The 13,957-nt window shown below is 42.2% G+C and overlaps 1 protein-coding gene across 21 annotated transcripts in view; it reads left to right on the top strand.

Annotated features, from left to right (window-relative positions):
* Positions 1–13,682, top strand: part of ADGRG2 (adhesion G protein-coupled receptor G2) — a 102,170-nt gene extending 88,488 nt beyond the window's left edge. For 13 of the 21 annotated variants that reach the window (XM_089324148.1, XM_089324144.1, XM_089324143.1 and 10 more), the window contains 11 exons: positions 694–816; positions 1,439–1,484; positions 1,598–1,701; positions 2,738–2,797; positions 2,942–3,063; positions 4,599–4,867; positions 5,346–5,445; positions 6,014–6,297; positions 7,965–8,066; positions 9,003–9,155; positions 11,977–13,682. In XM_089324148.1, coding sequence (XP_089180274.1) covers positions 694–816; positions 1,439–1,484; positions 1,598–1,701; positions 2,738–2,797; positions 2,942–3,063; positions 4,599–4,867; positions 5,346–5,445; positions 6,014–6,297; positions 7,965–8,066; positions 9,003–9,155; positions 11,977–12,161 — 1,548 coding nt within the window. In that variant the 3' untranslated portion in view covers positions 12,162–13,682. The remainder of the gene's footprint in view (positions 1–693; positions 817–1,438; positions 1,485–1,597; positions 1,702–2,737; positions 2,798–2,941; positions 3,064–4,598; positions 4,868–5,345; positions 5,446–6,013; positions 6,298–7,964; positions 8,067–9,002; positions 9,156–11,976) is intronic. The other 8 variants (XM_089324149.1, XM_017349819.4, XM_051826983.3 and 5 more) reach the window with 2 other exon arrangements.
* The last annotated feature ends 275 nt before the right edge of the window (positions 13,683–13,957 follow it).

Raw genomic sequence — 13,957 nt, 5'->3', positions numbered from 1 at the left:
ATCCTAAGCACTCAAAAATATTTTTTAAAGATTTACTTGAAAGTCAAAGTTACATAGAGAGAGGAGACACAGAGAGGGCGCGGGGTGGGGGGTCTTCCATCCACTGGTTCACTCCAATTGGTCACAACGACCAGAGCTGTGCCATCCTGAAGCCAGGAGCTTCTTCCTGGTCTCCCACACAGGTGCAGGGGCCCAAGGACTTGGGCCATCCTCCACTGCCTTCCCAGGCCACAGCAGAGAGCTGGATCGGAAGTGGAGCAGCCATGTCTTGAACTGGCGCTTCAGGCCAGGACATTAACCCACTGCGCCACAGTGCCGGCCCCAGCACTCAGTATTAACGTAGATCTTTTCAGCTCTGAGAGAACTACAATTATCCCTTCTGCAGATGAGGCATGAAGACACAAGAAGGTTAAGTAACTTGCTTAGGGACACACATCTTAAATGACTTACTGTTAAGGCTTCCTTTAAAGATTCATGAAGATCCTGTAGTGTCGATCAAGGCAATTTAGCTCAGTAGTTAGAACACTGCACAGTGGAACAAGCTCTGCTCCTAATTGTGGTCCCTTGGGAAAGTCGCTTTACTCCCTGACCCTCAATTTCAGATCAAAAGCCTCTAGTGTCCCTTCTGCTTCTAAAGCTCTCAAAAGATATTTCACTTTCTGTCGTCATCTTACTGATTCTTTGGCATGCTAGGACCCTTCCCTGGAGAACCTGTCTCTGATCAGCTATGTCATATCATCGAGTGTCGCAAACCTGACCATCAGGAACCTGACAAGAAATGTGACAGTCACATTAAAGCACATCGACCAAAGCCAGGTGAGAAAGAGCTAGTCTGGTCTGTTCGTTGACAGGAAACCTTGTGTAAGCTGTGCCTGCGAGACATGGCCTGAGAAGGTCAATTCCAGCAGAAAGAACCTTGAACTCAGTTGGAGCAGCATATAGGGCTAGAATCGCATGCTTCCTCTGTTGGATTTTAGCATGCCTCATAGTGGACCACCTAAGCTCCAAGCTCTTGCCCACAATTTCACTACATGTAGATCTATAGAGGCCCCCTCCAAAGGGAGAGCATCTCTCAGCTCAGTTCACAGTGAGCTTCAGCTGTGGCCTTACTGCTCAGTGTGGTCCACACACCTGCAGCATTAGCATCACCTGGGAGCTCACAGAGCTGCACACTCTCCACCCCCACCCTGGACCCGCCGAGTCAGAATGTGCACTTTGACAAGGTCCCCAAGCGATTCCCATGCACAACCTATGGATTATACAAGTCCTGACCTACACAAGGTTCGCTTGCTTTTAGGGAACACATAAAACAAGAACTCTCCAAAAATCAAGCATGAGATTCTGAAATAAATATTACCATGGGGTTTTTTTTCCCCAATTGCTTTTGTGTTTTTTGGCTCAATAAATGAAGTATTTGTGATTTCTCTTTGTACTGCAGGACGCCTTAACAGTGAGATGTGTCTTTTGGGACTTGGGCAAAAATGGTAGGTTCCAGTCGTGACCTTTTCCAAGTCTTCAGTGCACAGGTAGAGGAAGTGGGGCGTCCCTTGTGCTGTGGCCTTGCTGATAGGACAGCTACTCTTTCCGATGCCAACAGGTGGCAGAGGAGGCTGGTCAACCAATGGCTGCTCCGTCAAAGGCCAGAGGTTGAATGAAACCATCTGTACCTGCAACCACCTAACAAGCTTTGGCGTCCTGTTGGTAATGTATCCGTGCAACGTGGCTGCAGACCCCAGGGTCTGAGGGGTAGCCGGGTGTCACACTACAGTGTCTAATCTGATGTGTGCCCTTGATAAGTCAGCAGAGGTCATGATACCGTGGCAGTTATACACCAATGAAATGACTTCTAAATGACCTGGAGGGGCATAGCTGGACATGCAAATCAAGTATTTTTCCACATTGTATTTTTAAAGTTTTCCTTTTAAATAACTAAGGACTAAGAAGTTCAGATGAGAATGGGTTATAAAAATTGCTTGCTTTGCAATGCACTTTAAACTTTTCACAAAATACTTTAACTTAAGTTATCTTACTTAATCTTCCCAACAGTCCTGAAATTTAGGTAGAATGGGGCAGTGTTATCCTCATTTTTTAAAAAAGGGATTTATTTGAAAGGCAGAGAGTGACGGGAAGACAGAGCGAGCAAATAGAAAGATCTTCCATCCACTGGTTTACTCTACAAATGGCCACAGCAGCTGGGACTGGGCCAGGTTGAAGCCAGGAGCCCATTACTCCATCCAGGTCTCCCACATGGGTGGCAGGGATCCAAGTATGAGAGCCATCATCTGCTGCTTTCTAAAGCATATTAGCAGGAAGCTAGATCAGAAGTGAAGTATCCAGGATGGAGAGGGAGAGGGAGCTGGTTCATTCCCCAAATGCCCACAATATCCAGGGCTAGTTCAGACAAAACCAAGAGCCCAGAATTACAGTTTGGGCTCCCACTCGGGTGGCAGGGACCCAGGTACTTGAGCCGTCACCTACTGCCACCTGGTATCAGGGAATGACCCCAGGACTCAAACGCAGGCACTGCACTCTGGAATGAGGGCCTCCCAAGTGGCATCTCATCCACTGTGCCAAATGCTGCAAAGTGCAAGAGAAGCAGTGCTGGCGATTCAGGTTTACCAGAGAAGCCATGAAGTATTTCCTTTAAGTGAAAAGGTGAAAGTTCATGAGTTATGACAACATCGTAGATTGAGGTTGCTAAGATCTACAGTAAGAATGAATCTTCTATCTTTGAAAGTATGAAGAAGGAAAAAATAAATGTGCCGATTGTGCCGTCATGTCTCAGCCCTATTGCCCGGTAAGTGCTAAGTTGGAAAAGGCATTAAATGACAGGGTTTAGTACAATCTGTGGTTTCCAGCAATGATGGAGGACAAGGGGGGACTATTGTAAATCATAGCTCTTATTTTAAAGTGTTTGATCATTGAAAACAATATTTTCCAGGACTTATCTCGGACATCCTTACCGCCTGCCCAGATGATGGCCCTGACGTTTATCACGTATATTGGTTGTGGCCTTTCATCAATTTTTCTGTCAGTTACTCTTGTCACCTACATAGCCTTTGAGTGAGTATCCACAACTGGAGATTAGGACTGTAGGAGCCACTGGGGTAGGACCCAGTGCTCAGCTCCACTGCTCAAGTGTATTAATCAGGCCTTTTCCTTGGCTTGCCTAATCCCCTGCACCTACCCAGTGGAGCACCTATGGGTAAAAGTTCATGGCACTTTTTGGCTTATATACTTGCTTCCTTCCACTAGTCTGTGTGCTCAATGAAGGCAGGAGTTGTGCCATAATCATCTTTATATCCCAGAATGAGGGCAAGGCTTACTTGACAATGAGTGTGAAAGCAAAGATGGACGCAGACCCTCACACTCAAGAGTTTATGATCTTAAATAGACCTCAACTCCATGTAAAGCAGAAGAGCTATGGTTGATAAAATAAATTAAGCTGCTAAATTATACTGAATCAACACCAAAGAGTAATACACTAAGTGATGTAGGGATGACAGAGGAGGAAGTTGTAAAATTTCACTTGAACTATCGCACACTAGGGTTGCTGTAGGTAACAATAATGTACTATATATTAAAAAAAGGAGATTTTGAAATGTTTAACAAAAGGATATTAACGTTAGAGGAGATAGTTTACTCTGAGTTGAACACTGCATTATGTATACATGTATTGAGACATCATGTGGTATCCCAAAAGTACGTATAATTTTTATGTGTTGGTTAAAAAATAGTTTTAGAAAAACACTGGAAAAAAGTAGACATTCATCAGGTGTGGTTTGGTAAGTCAAAGCCAGAATGCAGCATCTTCCTCTCAGCCGACTAGCAGGATCCCCCAGGCATTTCAGGGGCAAAAATTCTAACAAAACATTCTGTTGGAAAAGAAGGAAGAACAGACACGTTTATATTAACTAGATGAAAATCTATGGGTTCTGGGATTAGATTTTGGACACTGATCAGGAAATGTACAAATTTATTTTCAGTGTCCAACTTTGGGTCACGGCAGATCTTCTCGTGGACCTTTGGAAATGTTGTTAATGAGACTAAGTGACCAGAAGGCTAGCCATTACTCAGAATGACTTTCCTAGATGCAGTTTTTCACACATAAACATGTACATGTCATCAGTGAGCTGTATTTTCCTGTGCTGTTGCATTTGGGTATATTTTATCCTTTTCCATGATCTCACTTTAATTAGTGACGTAAGTTAATACGAAAATGTGGCAATATCTTGAAGATCTGAATATGGCATGCTGTTCTAGGAGAAGCAGCAGCAGTGCTTCTAGAAGGCTGGGGGGAAATGTCTAGGAACTGTTTAGAGCATGGGCCAGTGGTCATCATGGAAAGTTCCCACAGAATAGAGACACAAGCCTTCCATATGGCTGTCACGGATGATCCTGTTTAGATTTTTCTGGTTACTTCCTTTAGCTATTTATAATGCCTCCCCCATAGAGACGTGCATACTTAAAATGTACGAATATAGATGTTTACCAAAGAATAAAAATAAATTGCTCAGGACTCAGACAGCTTGACGAATATACTCATAGCGGGCTTGGCAGAAGGGCATGCAAATCCTTTTCTTGTCCTTTCCTTTTAGGAAGATCCGGAGGGACTATCCTTCCAAAATCCTCATCCAGCTGTGTGCCGCTCTGCTCCTGCTAAACCTGGTGTTCCTCTTGGACTCGTGGGTCGCTCTGTACAACACTCGAGGCTTCTGCATCTCAGTGGCTGGTTTTCTTCATTATTTTCTCTTGGTCTCATTCACATGGATGGGCCTGGAAGCATTCCATATGTACCTGGCCCTTGTCAAAGTGTTTAATACCTACATCCGAAAATACATCCTTAAATTCTGCATCATCGGTTGGGGTATGTAGAAGTTTGCTTGTACAATGCCTTTGCTTTCTCTGCTTTTTCTTCAGCGTTTTGATTTTTTAATCAGGTAGAAAGAATGAAGCAGATGACACTTGGCAAGTTTCAAAAACAGCCTTATGCTTATACAGTACGCTGCCCAGAGAGCAACCTGGGCTGCTCTGGAATGCATTTCCTCAGGATTTGTTCTGACTGTAGAACTCCTAGAGGTTGGGCTATGAATTCTTTGTATCTCCAGCCTAGAGTTGGGTCTGCCACAGAAGGTGCTCGGTACATTTAGAAAGTTAGCATGGTGGCCATGAGGCCAAGCTTTCGGTGCCTGAACTCCGAGCCGGCCTCACCGTTTTGTACTTCCCAGACACCAGACACGTGTGCGACGACGGTATAGGTAGATTGTGATCTCTGACTCTTTTTCTCCCTCTCACCACCTTTGGCTGTTAGAGCTATGCGTGACCCATGTTTTTCCATCTTCCAGGGTTACCAGCTGTGGTTGTGACCATTGTCCTGACTATATCTCCAGATAACTATGGGCTTGGATCCTATGGGAAATTCCCCAATGGGTCACCTGATGACTTGTGAGTATAAAGCCCCCCAAAGGAATGCCAAGTAGACTAAAAAATGAAATTCTCCCAGAAAATGGATCATCCAATCAGCATATTGACTCTTGCTTTCATCAGATCCGACAATATTTAATCACAGCCTTCCCCATTATATGTAATGACATAAGCTCATTGGAAATAGCAAGCTGCTGTTTAAGTAATGATAGGAGGCACATTTTGAAAAACAATGACTTAAGAGGTACTATTTCAAAAATATCTGTGTTAGCCTCTGATAAAATGAAATGCCAGTTACATTATACTGATAAAGACTCACGGAGCAGAATCACTAGGATTTACAAGGGTAAAACCCTGGACACTTCAGTGTTTAATACTTTAAATCAGCATATGTCCTAAAATAAATTCTTAAGGTTCTTCTCCCCAGAGTTATAGATGGTTGTGAACAACAGCAGTTTTTAAATGTTTCTCCTGTGCTTGTAGAAGAGGTTTCCATAAAGTGTTATAGATTCATTGTGCCATTTTGAAATTCACTTCATCAGTGTAATGTGCTCTCCCCTGTTTTTCTCCACCCCCCGCCCCATGCCAGTTGCTGGATCAACAGCAATGTAGTATTCTATATTACGGTTGTGGGATATTTCTGTGTGGTATTTTTGCTGAACCTCAGCATGTTCATCGTCGTCCTGGTTCAGCTCTGTCGAATTAAAAGGAAGAAGCAGCTGGGAGCCCAGCGCAAAACCAGCATCCAAGACCTCAGGAGTATCGCTGGCCTTACGTTTCTACTGGGAATTACTTGGGGTTTTGCCTTCTTTGCCTGGGGACCAGTTAACGTTGCCTTCATGTATCTCTTTGCCATCTTTAACACTTTACAAGGTAAGCTCTACAGCTTCATTTTTTAAAAATTTATTTGAAAGTCAGAGCTACAGAGATAGGAGGAGAGGCAGAGAGAGATGTCTCCCATCCACTGGTTCACTCCCCAGTTGGCCACAATGGCCGGAGCTGCACCGATCTGAAGCCAGCAGCCAGGAGCTTCCTCCAGGTCTCCCATGTGGGTGCAGGGGCCCAAGGACTGGGCCATCTTCTACTGCTTTCCCAGGCCATAGCAGAGAGCTGGATTGGAAGTGGAGCAGCTAGGACTAGAACCAGCACCCATATGGGATGCTAGCACTGCAGGCCAGGGTTTTAACCCGCTGCACCACAGCACCGGCCCCAAATTATTTTTAAGGATTTTAAGAAAAGATGTTTGCCAGCAATAGCATATAAAAAGTAACAGATAAGTATATGTATGTATGCCCAAATTTCACTAATCATTAACATGAAAGCTAATTGCCCTCACACATGTTTAATATGGAAACAACCTATTTCTCTTTTCTCTGGAATATCTTATTTGGATATGAATGAATAGAAAGAAAAGGGAATAAAAGCCCTATTCACATGGCTGGCTTTGAGGTTAAATAAAGAGATGGGTGGGCATTATGACAACAGTTAGGATGCCCCTGGGGTCGCCTGCATCCCATATCAGAACACCTGGGCTCAAGGTCGGCTCAGCTTCCCATTCCGTTTTCCCGCTAACATGTCCCTTGAGAGGTGGCAGATGGTGACTCTAGTACTTGGCTCCCTGCCATCCACATAGGAGACTCAGATCGACTTCTGGGCTCCTGGCTTTGGCTTGGCCCTGCCCTAGCTGTTATGAGCATTTGTGGAATGAACCAGAAAATGGGAAGTCGCTGTCTCCGTCTCTCTCAAATAAAAGGTTAAAATTAAATATATGTTTAAGAAGACATGTGTATAGAGTGTGCTTTTGGTGGTGGGTATCCCCACTTTGATGTCCGATTTACATTGTTTCTTCCCTAATACAACTGAGGCGGCCTCCCAAGGTGGCAAATGCTCACAGGTGTGCAACATTGAGCGAGTCTTCAGGATGGGCACATGTACCCTACTAGATGCAAACCCAGCATTTTTAAATAACGCTTTTCAAAGTAGATTGACTGGGGCTGGGGAAAGAGTTCCAAAAAATGTAATGTACAGGGTTGAAATTGACATTGAGAATCAATGATTGTTTACAGCCCTTGTCTCTACTGCTGAGAAACAGTTTCTTCTTTTACTGTTTTTTGAACTCCTAGTGAACAGTTAATCTTAGGAGTATAAGTAAACTGAAAATAGATCATTGTAAAAATTGGGAGGGAATAAGAGGAAGGGGGAAGAAGGGTGAAATGTGGGAAGTATCACTATGTTCCTAAATCTGTATATGTGTAATACATGAAATTTATTCACCCTAAAAATTCAAAATAAGATGAAAAAGGTAGAATTATTATTCCTTTTTATTCTTTATTTTACCAAGAGTAAAAATAAAAGGTATACCCCTGCCCCCATGCCTTTCTCTAGCAAGCTTTCCTGGGATTTTGGATGTTTTAGTCACTTGCAAAATTTCACTCTGCCCATGGCTGCAAGATTTTTTTCTTCTATGCAAAGTAAGTTCCTGACATCCAGGTCTTCTGTGGAGTTCATTCTGTTCTGGCTTGCTTTTCCCTCGCCCTTAGGATTTTTCATATTCCTCTTCTACTGTGTAGCCAAAGAGAATGTCAGGAAGCAATGGAGGCGGTACCTTTGTTGTGGCAAGTTACGACTGGCTGAAAACTCAGGTAACCATTGACCTTACTTTTTCTCCTACATCTTGAGAGAAAGACTGTGTACATGAAGATCCAAAGCAGTCCTTAGCAAAGGGCCATTCCATCAGGAAATCAGTGGGTGCAATCCACTCAAGGGAAAATAGCGATTGGGAACATGAGCAGAAAAGACCGAATGGATTAAAAAGAAATCATTCATATACATCTGTTTCTTGGTGGAAGCAACAGTGAAAGTGTTAGAATTTCCCACCGAGCTCATGTCTTTCAGTTCCCAAAGTAATTTTTAATATTTAAGGTTCACAACCTTTTAATGCACGACTTCACCCTTTCTCTATGGGTCCTAGTGGTCAGTTGTTTTATTTGTTAGCAGGCTAACCTTCCTAATCAAGCTTTCGCGTCTGAATGTACTTGATTTGGGTATAGCATATGTTTGATCATTTTGAAATTACTTTCACATACGCCCTGTTGGGTAGTCGAGCAGATGGGTCATTATTAAGGAAAGAGAAATGAAGTACTGTTTGAAGAGCTAGATTTCTTCTGCCTGCAAAGCAGCCACAAAGACCACGCAGCAGTGCTTACAGAAAATGACAGTACCTAGAGAGGAGTCATTGCAACGGACTTAGGAACGATTAAGCAACACAACACAGTTTGTGTTCTCATGAAGGCAGTGTGAGGCTTTGAACTGGCCAACACAGCGAGTGTTACAGACACAACCCAGTCAGCTTGGCTTTTCGTTCCAAAAAGGAGGTGGCTTCCCATGAGGCAGTCACGTGCAGGACAAATGCATATAGTCTAGATGGAAATGCTTTTAGCACGTCAACTTGTGAAATGCGAGGTGTCTGAGGTCTGGTAGTGAGAGGTCAGGTGCTTAGGACTGTTACACTGTGACCTGTCTCTTGCATTGGAGCTTCAACATACTGCTGTTTTTCTGTAATGCTTATTCTGCTATAGACTGGAGTAAAACTGCTACTAATGGTTTAAAGAAGCAGACTGTAAACCAAGGAGTATCCAGCTCTTCAAATTCCTTACAGTCAAACAGTAACTCCACTAACTCCACCACACTGCTAGTGAATAATGATTGCTCAGTACACGCAAGCGGGAATGGTATGTATGTCTCCATATAGTATTTAGCAAGCTAGTGTTTCTTTTTGAAAGTAGTCTTATCCTTTAATGGCATCTTTGCTAAGCAATGGACTAATTACATATATGACTAGTGTGTCAAAATGTGGTTCCCTGATAAGAGAAAGTTTATTAATTAAATTTGTTTTAGAGCAAAAACTGAAGCAACTAATTTTTTTTGAGATTTAGTTTTTCATAATGGGAATTGATTATGACCTAAAAGTTTTAATGGTTTAAATCCTAATTTAAGTGTTGCCCAAGGACTTTAGTACTGTGCTATTTCTATGAGAGCAGTACCTAAAAGAGTCAATAAGACTACACTGATTTTTGTTATATCTATAGTCATATGTAAACCTTGCTATTTTTCACTTTTCACATTAGTTAAGTCTTTCCCAGAATGCAGCTGCTTTGTGACAGCACCCAAACCCCATGAATATATCAAATACCGAAAGATTAGTGACCAGTATTGTGATCGCGTACGTCACTAATACATGAACACGTTATCGCTGCTGTGCCTCCTTCACTCATTAATTCTGACATTTCTAGCTAAAACTTCTATTGTATTTTCTTTCATTCATAAGAATGGGCTGTTCGTTACTCATAAAAGCTTATCTATTTTTACCTTCTTTGGCTTCTTAATATATCTTTTGCATTTTTATAAAACCTTAAGTTCTGCCAGTATACTTTCTCCTTCCATGGAGAATTTACCTTTATCCACTGTTTTAGGCTAGTGGTTCTTTTCATGCCTGATTCGAAATTTGTCAGAAGGTTCATACATCTACAAAATAGTTTTCCAATCTCCAAAAGCTGAGAGGTCCTGTTGGTCTGTCTAGAGACTTTTAAAATACACTAGGATGCCTCAAACTGAGATTTCTCAGCCTCAGGCACAACTGACACTTGGGGCTGGTTACTTCTCTGTTGTGGAGTCAAAGGATATACAGCAGCACCCTTGGCCTCTGCCCGTTAGAGCCAATAGCACCCTACCCCTAGCTTTGACAACCAAAAATGTCACCAGATACTGCCAGTTGACCCCGGGGCAGGGGGAGGCAAAATGAAGTCCACGATTGCTTCTGGTTGAGAACCACTGCTGGAAAAAAAAAAAAAAAACAGCTGCCACGTGGCCTTAGCTCTTTACCATCAATACCAGAAGGCTCTGGGGCTCCATGCCAAATAGCTACATCATGGGTGACTCAGTGTAGGTCAACATAGTGGCGGGTGTGGGAATCAAGGTGGGTTCATAAGTTAGTCTGAGAAAGCAATTTGAAAGCAGAGAAATCAAAGGAGTGTACAGGGTCCATCAAGAGGCCTTCAAATCACAGCATGTATTTAGGGCTCCAAATCCATGTACCAGATTTTCCATATTCTCAAAAGAACTCAAAGATGAAACCTCACTGGCTTAGCCTCACCAATGTGTTGTCATCTTCTGCAGAGTCAGATCGGACAGAAACACACATTTGCCACAGCTATTTTTGGTGCCTGCCAGTAAGGGTGAAGGTATTTTCAGGCTACATGCTATGCAGATCAGATGAACATCCCTGGGTCCCTAGTCCTCCCACCAGGATCTAGGATGGATGGGGAAGGGAGTTGACAATTTCAAAAAGCTGACCGTGGACTGGTTTATTCTACCAGGACAAAGTATTCCTCTACCAAAATGTCCTCAGACCAAAATGCCTAAATCAGAACAGCTGCCTGAGCCAGTCACCATGGCCTATTTGAGCGGTGGCACAGGTAGAACTGCATTAACCATGTCCATCACCGAGTTGGCATGAATGTGACATACTTCAGTTATGAGCTGCCTTAGAGGGCTTGCATAAGCAGCCATGTCATCACGTACACAGGGCCACAGAGTTTGGAAGCAACATCCCATGTTGACTCCATCACTTCTGAGCTGTGTAACCTTGGGCACAGCAAGGTTTGTGCAACAGTTTCATCATCTGTGAAATGGATATAATTCTACCCATCCAGTAGGGTTAGAAACAAGATGGCAATTATAAAGTGCTCTTCATTATTGTTATTATTGTGTCACCAACAAATGAGATTATTCAGCTTTCTGTACTGTCTCCGAACAGAGTATGGGACCAAGTAGCTAGAGGATCTCAGCAGCTGTATTCCCCTATGTTCAGGGATGAAGGAGGCCCTGGTTTAAACCGCATTTGCCCTAGAAGGCCTCCTGCTCCCTGGCCCTGGCGTCTTAGGGTGCAATTGGTGGTTTCTTCTTGGGAAGCAGCCCTACCCTGATTTAATCAGCAAGGCTGCTTTAATCTACAACAGAAATGATCTCTCTCACCATGAATGTTGGAGCTGGTTGCTCTGGGTTTCTCTGGTATCAAGTTTCATTTTACAGAAATTTTAGGGAACAAAGAATTTTCTAAGGGTATAGATGGGGATCTCTTAACTAACTTCTGGGGACACCAAGAAATTACTTTCGGTTATTTAATACATTTGCTACCACTTGTAATCAATATATGTCCAACCAGAGTTAGAAAATAACCTTTTGAAATATATTACTTCTCCCATCCAAGTACTAACCAGGCCCGACTCTGCTTAGCTTCCAAGATCAGACAAGATGGGACGCGTTCAGGGTGACTTTGTTTCATAGTTTGATCATTTTGCTAAAAAAATAAAACTGCAACAGAATCAGTCTCCAATTTTTTGTGCTTATTTTGAGTGACCTTATGGAATAAAAATAAACATGAATATATATCATGCTTTTAAAAGATTTTTTGTACATATTTAAGATTAAAGTGATGTCTGTTTAATGCTTTCTGGATACTTCATGACACCAACTTTGTTTTTCCTTACGTAGGGAATGCATCAACAGAGAAGAATGGGGTTTCTTTCAGTGTTCAGAATGGAGACGTGTGCCTTCATGATTTCACGGGGAAACAGCACACATTTAATGAGAAAGATGATTCCTGCAATGGAAAAAGCCGTATGACTCTCAGAAGGACTTCAAAGCGAGGAAGCTTACCCTTTGTCGAGCAAATGTGATTTCTTTCTCAAAGCGTGAAGCTTGACAGTGTGAAATGCCCAATTTTTACCTTTTACACAATGTGAGATTATGAAAATCGACTCGTTTTATACTCAGCAACTTCTGGAGGAACATAAGCTAATTGAGAGTAATGGTTACTATCGGAAGAGCAAAGAATCAAGACATGACCATAGTTTTTAGACATTTGTGATTTGGTTTCTTAGCCATTTTAAAAGAAGATTGGTTTTAAACAACATACTAAAAATAAGACCTCCCCCCCTCAAAAAATAGTTAGCCTCTGTAACATATGGGCTGGAAATTGTCTTTGATAACATATAAAGCAACTGTTGACTTCAGCCTGTTGGTGAGTGTAGTTCTGCATGCCTTTGTTGTATATAAGCTAAATTCTAGTGGACCACATGTCAAAAATCTTTTTTTTTTTGTATTTATTTTCTGCTAAGTTTATTCCTTCATAGAATTGTGGTTGTTTTGTCTAATGTGATAATTCAGTGAACCAAAAATCTCCTTTTGGAGACTATATGGGATGTGAAATATAGAAACTTCACTGAAATAGAGAATGATGATGCCAGCCAGACTGGAAAATGTAAGCAAATAGCGCCACAATGAGCTTATACAGTGCCTTGGAGCAAGTTAGAAAAAGGGGCCTCCACAGGACAGGCACAACCTTGTTTGGCAAACTCCACTCATTCTTTTGGTTGCATCTTCATGCAATCTTTACAGCCATACCTGGCATCCGATACCAATATCCTACGCGCAGACTCCAGCCCTAATTGCCAGAGTGTACAGTCTGCACTACGGTCTTTAGCTTAATACCTTGGCTGCCGAGAAGGATGGAACTGTAATCTAGATCATATGTCAGCAACGCAGTGACCGTGCAGGAGATATGCACACTGCCACTTCTCACGTCCCCAGAGCCTTTCAGAAGAGAGGAGTAGAACAGGATTACTTTAAGAGATCTATAGAAGGGGAAAAAAGAACGTTGCTGTTCTTTAAAAGGCACATTGTTGATTATTATGACTGGTCCACCCTGGCACAACCAGATTTATGATTACTTTTAAAAATGTTTCAAGCCTTGAAGAGTGTATAGTGGCAAGGGGGAGCAGCTACTGGGAACAGTCAACTATTCTGCAATGCTGTTGTTGCTGTATGTATCAAACCCTGATTGCTCCTACTCATATAGAGCCTATCTTGATTCCCCCCATACCTGCTCAAGCAGTGCCTCAAGTATGTCCGTCTTAAGAACATTTCAGAACCCTTTAGTTCTTTCACTAAGCCTCCCTTGCATACATTTCCAGTGAATGCTGTATTCCAGACTAACCATACTAATAATATAATAGCTTTCTGTGAATGCCGATTTGTCTTTACAATATTTTTGATTTATTGATTTATTTAATTTCCTTGTATTTATGTTACAATCGACAAAAGTGTTAAAATCGACAGAAATGTTAAAATCGACAAAATGTTAAAAATCAAAAATGTTAAAAAATCAACAAAATAAATTTACAGTTAAGTCTTTTGAAGTTTGGTAATGTTCTCAGAGAGAGGCCATTTACGATTACTTTCCCTGGTGGGGTGGCATGAAAGTGGTAGGATGTGCCTTATGAAGACAAATACAATAGTAATATCTTTGGGGAGATAGAAAGCAACGCTATAACAAATTAGAGTAAAGGTTGTTCTCCTTCAAGATCAATTTCTGTGCCTTTTTCCATTTTCCCAGTAGTCTTTCAAGATTGCCTCTAACACATTGCATTGGGCTGTAGGCAGTATACCAGATCGGATCCAGATCTGTTCCACA

Source organism: Oryctolagus cuniculus, chromosome X (genome assembly GCF_051225735.1).
Source record: "Oryctolagus cuniculus isolate XC-2025 breed Fujian yellow rabbit chromosome X, ASM5122573v1, whole genome shotgun sequence".
In the NCBI taxonomy this organism is placed as follows: Eukaryota; Metazoa; Chordata; class Mammalia; order Lagomorpha; family Leporidae; genus Oryctolagus; species Oryctolagus cuniculus.
The sequence above is the reverse complement of the archived record's forward strand: the minus strand, read 5'-3'. Positions and strand labels throughout refer to the sequence as shown.